The 19,241-nt window shown below is 38.9% G+C and overlaps 1 protein-coding gene across 1 annotated transcript in view; it reads right to left on the bottom strand.

Moving 5' to 3' along the window:
- Nucleotides 1-4: 4 nt before the first annotated feature.
- The window catches only part of LOC105445013, a 56,300-nt gene continuing 37,063 nt past the window's right edge, over nt 5-19,241 (bottom strand). Inside the window, exons 5-11 of the mRNA XM_030985983.1 lie at nt 6,681-6,862; nt 5,505-5,691; nt 3,305-3,349; nt 2,521-2,600; nt 1,888-2,024; nt 905-1,083; nt 5-199 (exon numbers count right to left, since the gene is read on the bottom strand). Of these exons, the coding sequence (XP_030841843.1) occupies nt 5-199; nt 905-1,083; nt 1,888-2,024; nt 2,521-2,600; nt 3,305-3,349; nt 5,505-5,691; nt 6,681-6,862 (1,005 nt within the window). The remainder of the gene's footprint in view (nt 200-904; nt 1,084-1,887; nt 2,025-2,520; nt 2,601-3,304; nt 3,350-5,504; nt 5,692-6,680; nt 6,863-19,241) is intronic.

The following is a 19,241-nucleotide window of genomic DNA, read 5'->3' as shown; positions in this document are numbered from 1 at the left end:
ATTATTAATAAAAGATCACATTATCTTTCTCACCATGAGAAGTAAAGTCCAGCCAGCCTCTGGGTCTCTCTGGGGTGAGGAAGATCTGGATGGTGTAAGGGAACGGTTCTCGGACCCCACGCTCAAACAGGACCAGGGTCCATAGTCCCGGCTCCATGTTACCACACATTAGGGTGTTGATGAAACGGACGGTATCAGACTATGAAGAAAAGGAGGAACAATCACAGGATTCCTTATCGACTGAGACCAACAATACTTAAAACCTGTCTGCACTAGTTTGACCAGGAGGGATTAAACCTCTCTACATGGTCACCGACAGGTGGTTATTTCATCAAATCAGCTCTTAATTAACATAAGAAAAAGGGGATCATGGGGGACTGAGCACTGTTTGCTATATAGAGGGCGCAAGTAGCTACAAGTAGTGCAGTACCGCTTTAATTTAAACTTGTTTGAAATGGAAGTTTTTACAATCATGAAACAGTCTTGTGGCAGCTTAAAAGAATCGGTGAGCTCCAGCTATTACTATTCTCAGAAAATATGGGATATCACCTTCAAAGTTATTGTAGCTTTAGCCCAAATGTCTCATAGAATTCCATGTCTATTTGGCTAATTACTCTCAAATGACATTTCTCTTATCATAATTATTTGGCAGATACTATATATTCATACCTCTTAAACATTTGTTCAGATTTTTTGTTCAGGAAGGAATTATTTGAAAGCTTTCAGCACCAACATCGGGAGCTTAGCCAGAGCCTGTGTAATATTGGGGTACCTTGAACACCCTATGTGGTGGATATAAGCGCTTTAAAAATATCCAATATTATCATGATTATTATTCTAGTGTTACTGGTGTTGATCCGTGGCTAATGGATGCTTGTTAACTACAGACCAAGCCTTCGCTTACCTTTTGGACGGAAGGATGCGCTTTCTTGAAGGTGATGATGACGTCGATGAAGCATCTCACCTCCCCCTCGGGGTTGATGAGACTGGCGTTGAAGTGGACGGCGTGGTTCTCGGCTGTCCTCTCATCGCCGAAGGTGGTGAAGGAGAAACTGTCTGGGGATCTCCCGTCGTAGCTATCGTCTGTGAGGATTCATAACATAGAATCTATAATAAATATCGCTCAATGTTTGCATGACAGATTGCAAGTATACAGTAGGCTTACAGCTACACCATGTGAGAGAGGGGGGAGGATTGGGGAGTCCTGAAAAGGACTAATGATAGTCCTGAAAAAGACTGTTGGTTATCTTTCTTAGCTTATAGTTCTAAGGAGAAATATAGCGCCGGTTGGCTATCCATCGTCAGGAGTGCAAGTAGTAAAAAAAATGCTTTCTAAGCTCCTTGGGGATTACTTTGTTAAAGGCAGATTGTAAAACGAAGGAAGGAAGTATTACAGGAATACATCAATACAGGACTCGGATTGTAGAACTGTTCAGTAAGTTACACAATAGGATTTCCTTGTATTGCCTTGTCAATGACGCTGTATGACACTGTAAAATGTATCTAAAATGCTAAAATACCAACTAAATTGCACATTGGGAACATTGGTTATATTCCTAGCAAAAATTTGTGCACATTGTACAAATTTCAGTGGTGTAGTATCTACATGTACTATAAAGCATAAACCATTGTGAATTTTGACCATATCCTGAATCTAGGAATGTGTGTGCATTCTTTTTATTTATTTATTTATTTTTTTTAATTTTTGGGGGGAGTTTTTATTTCACAGGAAGCACAGTTTTTTAACACATACAGGGTTCATGCAAGAGCATATTAAAACACCCTTGCAGCTTTGGTTGAGGACAAACCATCCCCTAGGAGGCTCTAATTCTTTCAATTTGAATCAACGGTAAACAGATATCTGCCGAGAAGCATGCATGCACTTACCAGGGAGATTGTCAACCTCGTTGCACTCCGGGGCTGGTAGCATATTATCACTGAGGTTGATATAGGATGCCAGGTAGAGTGTGGACCCTCCGGCCGACTCAGTCGGGATAGGAGAGCTCGGCTGAACCTGGGTTTTCCTGGAGAAACGAAAAGCAGACGGTGCAATTTAAGTAGTATTGCTATTACAGTGGAACTGTTTATAAAGACTACTCGAAGAGAACAAGAAACGTGGTCTTTATAGGCAGGTGGTCTTTATGTGCAGGTTCCTTTAGCACTTGTTTCATTGAGAAACCATTTTCAAGGGAAACAAAAAATGCAGTCTTTGTAGGTAGGTGGTCTTTCTATACAGGTGGTCAGTGGTCACCAAAGCAGGTTTGACTGTACTATAAATCAAACTAGGCTTATGAATGTAATTTTCATAAATTGACCTATTCACTGTTGACCTTGACCTACTTACTCCAAAATGTAATCACAACGTTTGAAGTTCATACATGAAACGGTTCTTGGTATTAACAAGATAGGGGGGAGACAGACAACAAACATTATGGCTTCGGCAGGCAGAGGCATACAAAATACTATAAATGAAGAAAAAGCTTTCACTTTCAATATATTTTGCTAGGATAGATATCTTACTTGTCTTTGGCATGTTTTGTAGTCAAGTAGAACCCTTTGATCTGTCCCCTTGTAAAGCACTGATGTCTGCTCTGTGGTATCTGTATACGGAAGAAGAAAGTGATCAACAAGTTTGTTTACTATAATGTCATAAGTTTTTTTTCTTCTCCATTTTTATACAGAGAGTTTCTCCAGATATGAATGTTAAACCTACTGTTTTAGGTACTACATGTACATGTACAAGTTTTGATATACCGATATGAATAAATTGTGTATTCATATTGCTTTTATTTTAAACAAAACTTATCACCTATCAAAACCATATTTGTAAATTATATGACCAGGTTTCTTTGTAACTAACAGTATATACATCTTTTCTAAGCCACAATAAACTACCTACAAGATCTAAGTTGTTTAATCACTTATTTAAGTTGACTTAATCATTTGTTGAAAAAAAAAAACTGAATGAGAAATCATCAAACAAGGGCCAAAGATTAAACATATAAAAAATAGCCTCCATGGAAAGTTTTTAGTGAGGATACTAATTTTATAACCCCATAAATATTCAAGGCATTGCTTGAAGAAGAAAAAGAGGGTAATATGAACTTGGATAATAAGGTTAAAATTGATATTCAAAAATTGTCTTTTGTAATCATTCATCATAGAAATCTCAGTATAACAGTTATGTGATATTGTTCAATGAAAAGTACTACAAACTCTGATATATGTACAGACATATTCCTGGGGTTGTTATTCTAGATTCTCTTTTCCCGCACTTCTAAAGAGGAGGCATCTGAATACTTACAAAAGATGTGCGCAGAGCTCTCTGTTCTCCACTTCCTGTTTCAGCCTGGGGATAAAACACAAAATGAAAAGAAATGAGTGTACCGTCTCCACATTAACTTAAACAAAATATTCTATCCTAGAAGAATATAAAATAAGAAGAATATAGAATAAGATAAAAAACAAGTAAAACAAGTCAGAATTTGGTTCTGTTAGTGTTCTATTCTCTCTACTTACGAGTCACTTTTCTTGTTAATTTTTTGTTTGTTTCATTGATTTTGTTTGAGACTAGTGTATTAAACTTGCAATATCTCTTGATAGAAGTAACATTTGGAGCTCATATTTTGAATGAAGTATAGCAAACTGAAAACCTTTTATTAACATATAGAGCAAAAGCTTTTGTTTGCGTTTGGTTGGTATACTTTAATACGTCCTCATGTTCCGTCACGTAGTACACATCAAACATATGGGTGTGACCAAACATCACATGCTCCCTAATGAGACTCCCACTTGTTTTTACTTCTTAACTGTAATGGTTGTCTGGGAAAACACACCAAGGTAATGGATATCTTATCTTCCTGAAATCTAATACTGCACTTGGGTAGGAGTAATAGTAAAGATGAAAAATGTGTAGCCTGTTTCTGACTAAGATGATCATTGTCAGATTTTTAAGATAGATTCTTATGATAAACATTTCAATGAAGAGCATATAACCTTTTGCTTCAAGACTTGTCTGAATTTGGTATGATCAAAGAACCCTTTATTAACCATCACGGGGTATTATTCTTCTCCCCCCCCCCCCATCTTATTCACTAACACCTTAACACATCCTATTACACTATCAAATTGAAGGTATTAAGATACATATAGGGGGTGCCAGTTATCTGTTTAACATGATATAAGGGGGAGGGGAGGATGGCTCAGTTATTTATAACATATCGGTATCTTCTGGACCACTTTATATCAATGAGGACATTAGGCTGAGATTGGAACCCATGACCTTCTAGAAAAAAGCGTAAACACTGCACCACATCACATTTCCACTTAGCAGCAACACAGTCTTCACTCACGAAGAAAGCACCCTATCAACCAAGAAGGAGCTAGTGTACATCTATTTCCAGACGCGTTCTTAACAAACTATTACACCCAATCACGACTGTGACAGCCCAGCTGTTCGCACTCATAAATGAAGATTGGCTCACTTATAGGGGGAGACAACTCCTTATTATTAGCATCTAATTTTTCCATCATACGCAAAAATGTGACACATGGATGGAATCTTCTTTGATTTCCTGGTAGCATTTTGCAAGCTCTGTGGGAGGTAGAAATAATTTGACATTTAGTTCTGATTGCGGATGACATTTCCTTTTGGTAAAAAGGAGAATGTCACTAAAACGTCTTGAATGTGCTTCCCTAAATATGGGGGCAATTTTGTTTTTACAGAGCATGTTTTCAATCTTTTTCTAAACTTTTAATCCAGATTTATTGGAGGTACTACAATAGCAGGGATGCCAGTTGGAATTGATCAGAGGGCCTTGAAAATCACCTAGAATGAGCTATTTTGTACACAAAAAGCCTAAACTATGGTCTGAAAATAACTTACCAGGGCCTGAATTCAGGCTATTGCCTGAAAACTGGCATCCCTGCAATAGCTATAACAAGCAATATATAATCTTTTAATTTGATATTGTGTACAAGATAATGTTCTGAAAAGAGTCCAGAAAAAAGAAAGAAAAAAAATCCTTATTCATCCCTAGTACAATAGTACATAATATTGGATGATGAGACCCCAAAAGGCATTAGCTAAATAAGAGTTTATACATGTATTGATAACATTTTGCAGTTTTTCATTCTATTTTGGGTCTCAAAAGAGCTCCAACTCGGGGACTTTAGAACATGGGGTATTTCTACCCAAACTATAATAGCAAAAAAAAAAAAAAAATCTTTTTATGAAATAGAATCACTATATATGAGTTCGGGTGCTTTCTAGCGCTCAACAGCAAAATGCAATCATAACACTACCACCTACCACAAGGGAATCAATCCAGTATCTATAAAAATCAACAAAGTGAGTTCACAGCCCTTGCAAATCTCATTAGAAATAACAATTGTAAAACTCCAGCAAGATACTACAAGCAAATCATCCAGTATCTATAATTATCAAAATAAGTTTCCAGCAGTTCTAGCTCTCCATAGAAACTGTGATTGTAACACTTCCGTACCACAAGAAAATCGATCCAGTATCTGGTGTCCTTGAACATCTGGTGCTTGGTATGGTAGATGGGCATACAGCAAGGATCGATGGGTAAGAGCATGGGCAGTGCCCGGAGCTTGAGGACCTCCATCACCTGGACCTCCTCCTCCCAGCTGTCTCCGTACTCGGTCTGGAGCGCAAGCTTGATCAGTTGCCTGGTGGGGAGGGAAGATGGAGAGAAGATATATTGAGATGGGTTATCAGGATGATGGAGAGGAGAATATTGAGATGGGCTATCAGGATTAAAGGATTGTGAATTATTTTTGGATGGGTTTTAAATTTGAATGGTATTGCTTGATAAAGGAACATGTAGTTTATAAGAATATCCATCACCATACCATCATCACTGTCCTTCTCCCCCTCATCATTAAAATCAGTAGCAGCATCATTATCAGCATCATCATCATCATAATTATCATCATTACCACCACCACCATTACTATCCATCCTTATATATCACTACCAACATCACCATCATCATCATCATCATCATCATCATCATCATCATCATCATCATCATCATCATCATCATCATCATCATCATCATCATCATCATCATCATCATCATCATCATCATCATCATCATCATCATCATCATCATCATCATCATCATCATCATCATCATCATCATCATCATCATCATCATCACCATCATCTGTCTCTCTAACTCTCTTTGTCTCTCTAATTCTCTTTGTCTCTCTCTCTTTCCATCTCTCTCTTTCGTCCCCCTTCTCTCCCTCTCTTTCTCTCTCTTTTTTTCTCTCTTTCTTTCTCTCTTTGTTATCACTCCAAATTTGAATTGATCAATGATTTTTTATGAAATGTCTACATTTTTTTATTTATGTCATATTTTGTGTTATTTCAATTTGAATTGCAATTGTATTTTATCTTTGTGAAATGGATCGCAATTCAGCCATTGGCTGCGATGATCTTTTTAATAAAAACCATTTCTATCTTTCCATCATCATCATCATCATCATCATCAGCATCAGCATCATCATCATCATCATCATCATCATCACCATCACCATCACCAATAGCATCTTTCTCCTCCGACACGCTCACCACCACAAGCATAGAATATCCTTACAACCACCAGCATCCTCACACCAAATTTAGACTGTCCTCGTAAGTCGTAACAAACCTTAGCATCTCTTCGGAGATGAAGTTCTTCCTCAAGAACTCGTAGTACTGCCCCGACACCTGGTTGAGAGCAAACAACCTCGCTGGATTCTCTGGGTCACCGTCAAACTTGCGGGCGAAGAACAGCTGGTTGGCAATACTCTCCATGATCTCGGTGTCTTTCGTCTCAAATATACCCGGCCCCTGCAATGACAAATTGACATCTCTATGAAAACTACTATTTTCTTTTGAAATAGGTACATGAATTTGAAAAGATCCCCAGCTTAGTTCTGGAGGTAAAAAGAAGTGATCTTATTTTCTTTTTTAAATAAGACTTTCACAATGACATTAGCAGACAATTTAAAATCAATTGTATTTATATTCTATACATGAAATACACAAAATATCCAGCATTATTTTGAAAGAAAACCTTGACTGAAAGAAAACCTTGACTGAAATTAAAGTTTTTAAAACAAGTCATAGTTAATAACGTCATCTTGAAAGTAATCTCAAGTTAAAAAAAAAAGGTAGTAGTGCAATTTTTTTGGGGGGAAACAACTGAAATCCACATGTATATTTTTGTTAATCCAGCATTCCAGGTAAACAACAAAGCAAACAACTAAACAAAATGATACACCACTACCATCAGCAACATCAAAACAACTTTCTATACTGAAGATTGCCTTCCTATTTTTTAGTACTATAAAAAAGGCGATGAAAAAAAAACTAGGTTTTGATCAATATTTACAAAATCTCATATGGAAGTGTACCATGTCTGGCACATTTTTCAGCCCCAAGATTTTTGAAGGAAGGCACAGGGAACCTCTTTTTCAATACATGTACAGGGGAAATTAGATCAACATAAGTGTTCCATTGCAAAGGTAAGAAGCAAAACAATCAATATATCTCAGGGGTATACAGGTTTCCATGACAACCTACTCCCCTTTCATCCTGTCTAACATGGTGTCTCTTACTGCCTCATCAATAGCTGTTTTGATACCAGAGCTAGTTCACACTGCCACCTATACTGCATTGTCCACACAGAAAAAGCAGTCATAAGATCTTCATATACGTCATAAGAGACGTATACAACTAGGTGGGTCACAGAGGGTACTATACATGTATGTTATCAGGTATATACAGGTATAATTAAGTTATTGACATGTAGTGATATAGGTCCCTGTCACAATCTACTGACAAAATTGCCAACTTGAAATTCGCATAGCTATAGTGATGTCATATTTCAAACATTCATAACTTGATTATTATTGGTTCAATTTATTTCAAACTTTCGCCATTCTGTTTCTCAGATTATTCCGCTTTCATACAAATGAACTTGTAACAAGGGATGGATTGCCCTTTAATACCCAGCCTATATCTCATTCTACCATTAGTATACATGTAGTAATTAATCATAAAGAGAAAGCAACAGAAAAGAAGTGTCTATGTAAACTAGATGGAACTTTGACTGCGCGCAGTCGAAATGATGCCTCCGTCATAGAGCAATTTACAAACCAAAACAGAAGAAATTTTTCAAATTCAAGTTCAATTGTAATCCATTAACAGGTTCTCAGAATATTGTGATTACAAGCAATTTCTCATATACATATATGACCCTTTGATCTTTGACCTCATGACCCTAACATTTACTCAGTTCATTGGCTCTGCAAGATGTCCCGAGTTAAATAGTAATCCATCTGTCAGTTCTAATGAGAATGTGTTCACAAGCTATTTGTGCATACATAATGAGCCCATGACCTTTGACCTTAGACCTCATGACCAAAGAATCTACTCAGTTCATTGGCTCTGCAAGATGCATACATGATCTAAGTTTGGCAGGAATCCATCAATCTGTTCTAATGATAATGCGATCACAAGCTATTTTTGCATACATAATGAGCCGCATGACCTTTGACCTTGACCTCATGACCCCAAAATCTAATCAGTTCATCGGCTTCGCAAGATACTTACATGACCAAAGTTTGGCAGGAATCCATCAATCGGTTCTTCAGATAACGCGATCACGAGAACGGGACGTACGGACGTACGGACGGACGGACGGACAACCAGAAAACATAATGCCTCCGGCTACTTCGTAACGGAGGCATAAAAACCTTAAAAATGGGAACAGGCCTAATTAGTCATGAGACTAGTCCATCTATTGACATTCTTGCCATTAGTAAAATTCACTGAGAACACCATCTCCATGGTAACTAAAACATCGCAAATGTAATAATCATATCCTGTCTTGTAATGTCATCTCTAAGATTGGCTTTTAAAGGACAGTGGAGTGATGAAATGATAAAAAAAATTCTTCTTGTGAAAGACGTTTTCAAAATGTCCTGCATTTGTGGAGCTGGCTCTCCATGTCTTATACCAGGGAACTGTCAAAGGGCGCGTTCATGCTTGATTTTGACGGCCAGAATCAGGCATCTGTTACGCGTTTAGTTTAAAACACGATTGCGTTCATGCTCACTTTTGTAGAATCACCGAAAAACGGCGATCACGATAGCCGATCGTAAACTCACAAAAAGATGCGTTTACAATTTGTAAACGCGTTTAAATGGGGTCAACGCACTGACCTCTAGTGGATCTACGTAGCATGCGCACACAGGTTTGCGAATCCAGCTGAAGGCCACCCAAGGAGAATTGCCTGGAGAAGTGAGCATGAACAGTGCACCGTGGAACTGCGATTACGATGAGCGTTTACGATGAGCGTTACAAATCGCTCATTCTGCCTTCAAAATCAAGCATGAACGCGCCCCAAGAGAAATGTCCCTGGTCTTGAAAAAGACCTATAAGATTCAAATGCGCTAGCATTCCCATGTACAAAATCTTGGGCTTACTTCAAATCATTGGGTAATCGCGTTCTATCGGGTTGTATAGCGTTACACAAGCTTTCATGATTCGGAAATGCAAGATCATGTGAAGATGCACTTTAAGGACACAACCTTTCGTAGGGTTTTCACAAAGTGTCTGGTAAATTGGACCAGACCATTTGTAGATGAGAGGGGTTTATTCACAAAGATTTCCCCTGACATTTCGTGTCTTTCGTGAATAAAGGGGCATGTTTTCACAAAAAAGGTTGGGTAACCCAACCACCTGACCTGACGCAATGACCTAATGATTCGAAGTAAGCCAAATTTTGTGGAATTGCATGAACTTCAATCTACCAATAGTCTCAACCAAGCCCGATCTCAAAATAAATTCCCTTAACCAACAACAAAGTCGACAAGGGATCCACTGGTTTGTTTCCTCTGCAAGTTTTCAGGAAATTCAACATGTCAGGTGGAAGTCTGCGAACCAAACTAGATCTGACATGCCACAGAGCTACAGGAATTGATGAATAATATACTCAAAACATCAAAGTCAACCCAGATATCTACAGTGTACAATGTGTATGAATAGAAATTAAGAACTTGGCTACCAGTGTACCACATGCCCAGTTACCGTATCAACTAAATTAGTTATACCCCTTGTAAATTTGATGTTTTGGGGGGTCTTTGGTGGACCAGTTGAATTAAGGATTTTGCTGAATACTCTTCGGTGTAAGCTGTGGCATGTCATATTCCCAAGAAAAATATCAAATTGGGACAAATCTTGTTTTCACATACCTAAAATATTACAAAACTTAGTAAGGGTATGAATGACGGTTGTTAACTGTACGTGCAGTATACAGTACGTCTCAGAAAAAACGAAACCGAGAAGTATCGATGTTTTATCATAACTTAATCACAACCGTAATTAATGAATGATACATATTTGGAAAGGTTAGAGTCTCCTCTTTCAGTTGATGCTACTCAGATGATGCATATTTCACGCATGAATGATTAAAAGCAATTTGAAGGAAGGAAACCAAAAAGACATTTGGCGGGCGGTATCTGAATTTCGAAGAAAAATTCACATTTCTAGAAAGTTGAGTTTCTGCCCTTTCATATGACACCTCAATCAGGAAAAATGAGCGAGGAATGACAAAGTTCCGTTTGTTTAAAATAGCCCTTACATTTTCATAATTTTTACAAACGAATACGTTTTCACTGGGTGCCTGCCGTAGCAAAAAGCAGATTTGACAAAAGACTTAACTCCGTTTCGTTGACAATCAGCCATGCATGAAGACTCTCGTCTACGGCACTGTATAGACTTGATTGCCAAAACTGCTTAAAAATGTTTATCCATAAAAATATACACAATTTGTCTTGAGATGATAATTGAATTCTTAGTCCTGGTTGGTATCTTTTATACATGTTTCAAGGGCAATTAAGTTACAATAGCTTTTATAAGCAACTGAAATTGTTGAAGGGAATGCAGTTTTTCCTTTATTGTCACTTATAATGTTAACATTAATTTAAATACATGCAAGAAATGAAATACATTAATTCAACAAAACGGCTCATGAACTTTGATAATGAAGCACCGGTATGGTGTCCCATTACTCACAAAGGCACAATTTACATCCAAAATAACCTTGTTTGCGGGGAATTTTGGAGCAATCGAATATCAATCGTCACTGCCTCTAGGTCATAGTCGGTACGAGTAACTGATATCAAACAATCGTTAACATGAACAGCGAGCGAGCGGGAGTATCGCCTGACAGAATGTATCCTGAATGTTAAAGGGATCCGGTAACTTTGTCTCAGATTCTGAAACAAAATTCTGGATTTAGCTCATGATGCAATGATAATTATAAACCTTTAGGTCAGTCAGGAACCCCATGACTTTTACAAGCTGATCGCCTGTCTGATTATCAAGATATTTATGATTGGAATTACAAATTTTAAAAACCGTTCACCTGACGGTTTTCATAACACTACAGTCTATTGGGGAAAACGAGTATGGTAAAACCGGTCACTCAAAGTTTTTTACTTTTTTGAGGCACTTCTTGATCATTTTGAAGCGCAATTTTTTTAGGGCTTCAATATTACACCATATCACAGACACTGATAACACGTAGGGCCGTCCGTGTATCTCAGATTTAACATTGTTAAACGATCCCTTTAAGAGGACATTCTTAACCTACAGGAGTTCAGAGCTTTCTAGAGGTCTAAACGAATCTGCTCTTCAAATTGGCAACAATTATGCACCAGTTATTTGTATTTTATTCTTTGAGTCAGGTGTATCATTAGCATTATCACAACGAATTAGCAACAAACAAATATATGAATATATGGTGATAGAGGCCCTGACTTTAAACTGTATGGGCTTTTGATCAATGGGCACTCAGCCAAATTACATTTTAATATTTGAACAGGTCCTTCCCAAGATCATTTTAGTGTTTGGATACATACAACATCACTTCCTCAATCACAATTTGTTACTTGTTTGTTCCTAATTTTTTGTAGAAATTATTCTAACCTGCTTAATAGCACTATCTGATTTGCAATTTCTCTCCCGAAATACCGATAACATTCGGTTAAGGCACATACAAGAAAAGTACTTGCAGGTACAGTTAATATTCAGTGTAACATTTGACAATTTTTTCTACCAAAAATGCAAAGAACAATACTAGTAACCATGCATGATATCATGTTCTACTTTCGATTCTAGCCTCCAAATACCTTCATGTCTCATGGATACATAGAAACAATGTGAGACATCAAGACAAGACATCAAGACATGTCATGCATTTTGGCACCGCTGAAGAAAAAAAGACAGTCGTATGACAACACATGTGGGAGACAATAAGAATAAAGAGCAATTCATTGCAAACAACATTCCACAGGCACCTGTAAATGTCAATCTTCAATTTGAATATAAAATCATAAACCTAGTCAGCTGCAAGCTTCAGGGATGCCAGTTAGAATTGATCAGAGCTGGGGCCTGAAAATCACCTAGAATGATCTAGCTTATACACAAAAAAAAGCCTAGACTATGGTATGAAAATAACTCGCCAGGGCCTGAATTCAGGCTATTGCCTGAAAACTGGCATCCCTGAAGTTTGGATGTCACAAAGTGCTATCATTCATATACATGTATTTGATCATAAACCTCACTTTAGCTATTATGAAGTACATGTTAGAAACCTTTCAGAGTCAATATTTTGAATAAGAAATCAAAACAAAAGTTGGTCAACTTCCAGTTATATGTCAAAAACTCACATCCCACCAACCAAATGATGCATTACTAAAACCCCTTCTGTCGGCAGGTCTTGTGCTGTATAATTCATTAAGAAAAAGTCAATATTTAGAATCAGAAACAAAAACAAAAGTTGGTCAAATTCCAGTTATATGTCAAAAACTCACATCCCACCTACCAAATTAATACAACAAAAAACCTCCTGTTTTAAAAATATTATTGTGTAATGTAAGAAAACATTTTAATACCATGAACAGAAAGCCTGATATTCTTTTCATCAAACCGATACTCAAACTTCCAGATGTGACCGACAAAAGGGAACCTTTGTTGTCTGGAAGTAATACTCTGTGGAGAAAACCTGGAAATATGATCTAATTTTGATGTGAGACTTGGGAATAAAGGAAATATATATAAATGAGGATAACAGAATCTGTGTTGTACTGGTATGGTGATATGAAGACATTCTGTTACAACACATGACGGAATGTCAAACCTGCAGCAGTTTAATTGAATGGCCAACCACATGAGCTAAAAAGTCTTTGAAATGATACACCTACAAATTTTGGGGAGTTAAAAACTATTTGTTTTTGCTTTTTACAAGCACAGAGCTGAAATCCCTATACCCAACAGGTTTTTAAAAAAAATTGTTAAAAAATCAAATTCATGTTCAGTTTTAAAGTAGGAATACTCATAAAAATAATCTGTTTTGTATAGCGCGAATCACATTGATATAATGTGATGATGCATTTCTAATTCAGCCTAAGGTCTTCAGATTGAGTGACAGAATCTCACTATTTGTCCATGGAGGAATTAATCATTTATGGCCAAAAGAGATTACGGTACATATAATTATAGGGCAACATTCTTTCTTTTTTCTTCTGGAAATACTCACTCTTGTTCAATATCAACAACATTTTACTCATAGATACAGTTAGTAGATGGGCATGTATTCTCCGCCCGACGTAGGAAAATTGGAACAGCTAGATCAGAACTGTTAGTCCAAGGAGGAAGAAACAGCTATGATTACAAGAGATGGGGAAAGAGGGTTTTGGCGGAAGGGATCTCATCCACTATCCCCCATAAGGAGCAAGGGAACCTCTTTCCTGACTTCCCCCTCTCACTCTGTCTTCACGCACGCCCGACCGACGTCCCTGGCCAAGACAGGAAGTGTGAGGGCGCCGTGACTCACCGTCTTCGATCAGCTGGGGGAATTGGATACCCAATGGTAGAGAGGGAGTGTCCCCATTCACAATCTTCTTGTCTCCTCTTTAAATGACATTGTATAGCGTTTTACAGAGGAGCTTCAAACATCAGTTGTATGACCACTTCTTCCTGCAACAACTGCTTCAATCTCTCCTAGACTTAACAGCATCCTTTACTTCAACCCTGGACTAAACACTACATCTTCCCCTATTTCTATCCCTAAACCCAACCTAAATCCAAATTACAACCCCAACCCTTACCCTATACTTTTGATCAAATTAGGCCCAGAGCAATTGCCGCTGGAGTAAATGTTGGATTGCCAAAATATCAATAGGCTTCTTGCACGATTAATCTCTTTAATGATAGATTCAAAGTTAAAGGGAATATCCACACTGCTAGTGCTCTCTATTCTACTCTCCCCTCTCATGATAGCCTATCTTTATACCAGTTCTCCACACCAACTTTTTGGAAAGGGGTTTGGATTTAACTTGATAAATTCTGTATGCGTGAGCCCTATCTTAGCACAAATTGAACTTTTTGGGGACTGGACTAAGATTATGGGCACCTATTAGTCACGGGCAGCTATGAGTGTTGAGCCCTGCTAATACAAAGCATTGTCTTTCAGAATGTTAAACAAGGATAACAGCACAATCTTGAATGCCTGTACGAAAGGCATGTCCACACAGCTGATCCTTTCCCTCTCCTCTTACCATTACACTGATCTATTCTTATACACAACGTAAATTACAAAGGGATAACCCCACAATGCACTTTGATGGTACTACTGTTGCTTCCATCCAAGCAGTGCGTAGCCTCAAGTGCGTTTCAGGGAATTTGACTTCCCGCAAGGTAGCCATTACCTCTGGTCTAGAGAGGCGATTGCAAACAGATATATTGTCTAGGGATAGGCATCGGGATTCAAACTCAAGAACCTTCCATCGATCGCAAGTCAAGTGGACATACTACTCCTATGTCCTATGTGGGTTGTCCTACAAAGGCATCAACTTTCTGTTTGTTTCTCAAAATATGCATTTAACGACAGTAACTGCCATTGTTTTAAAAGGCAAGCAAGTTTTTAGACTTTCTCATGCAATCTCTCAAGTTTTTTACTCCCACAGTGGCGAATCATGACGGTCGAAACTGTATTTGTGATACAACAAGTGGTATAATTTCTGAAGGGCTTAGTTTTACAAGAAATAACTAAAAAGTTTGACTCCTGTACTGGTGAATCATGATCGTCTGGGCTTTGTTTGCAACACCCAGCAGAGGTATAATTTTTCAAAACAATTTCCTCCTCCAGGAAGCAGAAAAGAAAATCTGATGTACCATTCTGTCTAGTCCAGACCTGAGAACATTTCAGTCTGTGTTTTTCAATCTCTTGCTTATGTGATGGCTCAGTGGTAGAGCAGTGGTCTCCTAACCAGGAGGTCCCGGGTTTGAAACCCGTGAATCGGTAAATTCTACAGTACCTCTTTCTCTTTTAAGATTATTCTAGCTCGCACTTCTACAGCCCATCGTTATTAATGGCTGGCTTTACATCTTTTTTCTTCGGCAGCCAATCTCGATCAGCCTGTTTATTTTAGCATGCTTTGTGTATTGAGACGTAGTTCAGATATATAAGACACGCGCATGCGTGGACTTTATTAAGTCATTCAATCCCGTAGGATACATACATGTATATCATAACATCCCCTTTTTTTTCAAATTAAAATGTTAACTATTGAATGTACACTTATAGCCTTTTGCTAGATAAAAAACTTTCCTTTCTAATATGAAAATCTTAGAAAAACTCTTAAATGATTTTCTTTAAATAAAACTCAAATATTTGTTATTGTTGTAAAACTTATTAATTTCATACGATTTTGGAATGTGAGGTCAGGTTGATCATTTGCTGATCTTGTATAATATTGTTATCCAATTATTTGTACTGTCTGATACAACTTTGAGTAAATACGTGCACTTATTCAACTCAAAATTACACTCAAGTATAATCAGTTACTACTGTTTTCCTAAGCAATAATAATAAATTTCCACATTGTTTGTATAAAACACTTGTTACGTGTCTCTGACAAATGTTACGGTAATTTGAACTTATTGATTTATTTCAATGTCTAAATATGTAACAGACAATTAACAAATTGTCGCCTCGTTACTCGTATTCTGCTTAATTACGAATCAATGTCATTTCACTTTCATCTGCTATGATTACTATGAACTTGTATTTTACCATAATAAATGATGAGTATAGCTCTGGAACATGAATCAATGTAATGTCTTACTTTGTACTTTCTAACTCTAATAACTAACTCTATGATATTTACAAGTTTGTTCCCATCTCATCCTGTATGGAAAAAAGCATATACACGACTTAGTGTAGGTCCTTTGCTTTGCAGTTGAACATATCTATAAAATGTAGTAAACTTCTTACTAGTGAATTGAGATCCACATGGCAATAATAGATCAACATTTTACTCAAAGATCAAGAAAATATCACTTCCTGTATAACGTTCAAATAAACGTGATAATCGAATATGTCAGTTATAGGAGCATGAATATTTATCCACGGGCATGCAAATTAACGAGTAACATAGTCCTTCAGATAGTTTGGACGTTTGACCGTACGCCTTGAACGAGTTTTCGGCGCTAGTTCAATGTCATTTGATTGGCTTGCCTGAGGGGCAGGCCGCGCTTCAGTTTCATCAGGTGTTGCATTGTGGTCATTTGCGTGTTGAATTTCCGCGGTTTCGTTGCTGCTCGTGGTTGTTTCATCAGGAGGATTTTCAGGTGTTTGACGTAAGTGTACGCGATTGCGACGGTAGATGCCGGAGGGCGTTTCGACAACGTAGGAACGCTCATCCAAGCGTCGCTTCACGATTGCTCTTTCCCAGTTCTTTTGCCCCTGGACAAGAGGTTGCATTCGCACGGTATCACCTTCCTGCAGTGGGGTCAAATCTTTTGCAGATTTGTTGTAGTTGTACGCTTGCTTTGCGATACGTAATTGCATCTTCTCACGTTCACGTATTACCCTTGGCTCGAGTAGACTCGCTGAAGTAGGCAAGAGCGTGCGTGTACGGCGATTCATAAGTCGTTGGGCCGGACTTGTATCCAGACCTTGCGAAGGTGTATTGCGGTGATCCAACAATGCAAGGTAAGTATCGGACCACGACTTATCACTCTTCATGATGATGCGTTTTGCTGTTTTGACTGCGGATTCTGCCTTTCCATTGGCTCTGCTGTTACCGGGACTACTGCAGAGATGCTCGAAATCCCATTCACTTGCGAACTGCCGAAACACGGCTGATGTATACTGGGGCCCGTTGTCGCTAACGACTTGCGTAGGGCTTCCATATCTCGCGAAGTGTGCTTTGAGCTTTCGAATCACCAATTGGCTACTTGTGTTATCCAATCGGTCAACTTCAAAGAAGTTGCTGTAGTAATCGACGGTTACCATGTAATCTTTTCCCTTCAATGAGAAAAGATCTGTGCCTATTTTTTCCCATGGCCTTTGAGGCAGATCATGAGCCATCAGAGGCTCCTTTTGTTGCTTGACTTCGTATGATCGGCATACATCACATGTCGCGATAAACTGCTTGATTTCACTAGCCATACCAGGCCAAAAGATTGATTCGCGAGCACGTCGAAGACACCCTTCCATGCCCAGATGGGATGAGTGGATCTTTTCCTTCATCTCCCTGCGAAGGCTTATTGGAATTATCACACGCTCTCCTTTGAAGATTAGACCATCATGAACTGCTAGTTCATCTCTGTAACCGAAATATGGTGTTAGCTCCTCAGGCAGAGTGTGCCGGTCATTCGGCCACCCGCTGACGATGACGCTCTTGAGCTTCTGAAGTACTTGATCTGCAGCGGTCTGCTCACGAATTTGCTGAAGGCGCTCATCTCGGATAGGTAAATGTGCTACCATATTCACTTCTTCAAAGAAATTCACTTCGCTTGGATCACCACCAACTGCCCGCGACAAGGTATCTGCGAGATACATGAGCTTTCCTTGTTGATAGCTGATATCAAAATGATATTTTTGAAGACGGAGGAGCATCCCCTGAAGGCGTTTCGGAGCCTTCACCAGCGGCTTCTTTATGATCATTTCAAGCGGCTTGTGGTCGCTCACAACGCTAGTAAATCGACCAAACGTGTATTGATGAAAACGCTCCATTGAAAACACTACAGCTAGCATTTCCTTCTCAATTGAGGCGTACCGCGATTCTGTGTCGGTCAAGGATCTACTGGCATACGCTATGGGGCGTCCATTCTGCAGAAGTGCTGCTCCCAAACCCTTGTTGCTTGCGTCGCATTGGATGGTTAGCTCTTCCTTAGGGTTGTAGTAGGCCAAGAGTGGTGCTTCTGAAACCATTCTTTTGATGTTTGACATTGCGTTGGCTTGCTCTGTAGACCATTCCCATGCTATGTCTGGGCGTGTCAGCTGTCTGATGGGTTCTAGCGTATCGGACAGACTGGGCAAGAATCTGCTTAGGTAGTTCACAAATCCCACTAACCTCTGCACGCCTTGTACGTCAGAGGGATTTGGCATTTTGAGGACATCAGCAACCTTCTTTGGATCAGGCTGTAGTCCTGCACTTGTGACGACATGTCCTAGGAAAGGAATCTCAGTTGCTCTGAACACGGACTTCTCCTTGTTGAGCTTGATGTGTTGTTCAACACATCGCTGGAACAATTGCTCAAGCTTCGAGTCGTGGTCGATGATTGCTTCTTCCATCGTTGTCCCTTTCCCATACACAAGGATATCGTCTGCTACGCAAATCACCCCTGGCAGTCCTTCAAGTGCTTGATGCAATCTTTGCTGGAAGATTTCTGATGAGGCACTTGTACCGAATGGTAAACGGCGCCATCGGTAGCGGCCAAAGGGCGTGTTGAATGTCGTCAGGTGGCTTGAGGGCTCATCAAGTTTCACTTGCCAGAATGCAGAACTCATATCAAGCTTGCTGAAGATCTTTGCTTGGTTGAGATCTGGCAAGATATCCTCAACTATAGGTAGAGGGTAGTGCTCGCGTTTGAGTGCCTTGTTCAGTGGCCGTGGATCAATGCATATCCTAAGGTCACCATTCTTTTTCTCAGCCACCACTAGTTGGCTGACCCAACTCGTCGGTTTTGTCACCTTCGCGATCACTTCACGGTCAACCATGCGATCCAACTCTGCTTTCACTTTTTGTTTGATTGCATGGGGTAGTCTTCTTGGAGGTAAGATGGTGGGCTGCACCTCTTTATCCACTTGCAGGTTGACCTCTCCAGGCATCTCTCCCAGCTCTCCATCAAAGACTTCTGCATAGCG

This window comes from Strongylocentrotus purpuratus, unplaced genomic scaffold (genome assembly GCF_000002235.5).
Source record: "Strongylocentrotus purpuratus isolate Spur 01 unplaced genomic scaffold, Spur_5.0 spur5_scaffold_15, whole genome shotgun sequence".
Classification (NCBI taxonomy): domain Eukaryota; kingdom Metazoa; phylum Echinodermata; class Echinoidea; order Camarodonta; family Strongylocentrotidae; genus Strongylocentrotus; species Strongylocentrotus purpuratus.
This window is presented reverse-complemented; position numbering and strand designations above follow the sequence as displayed.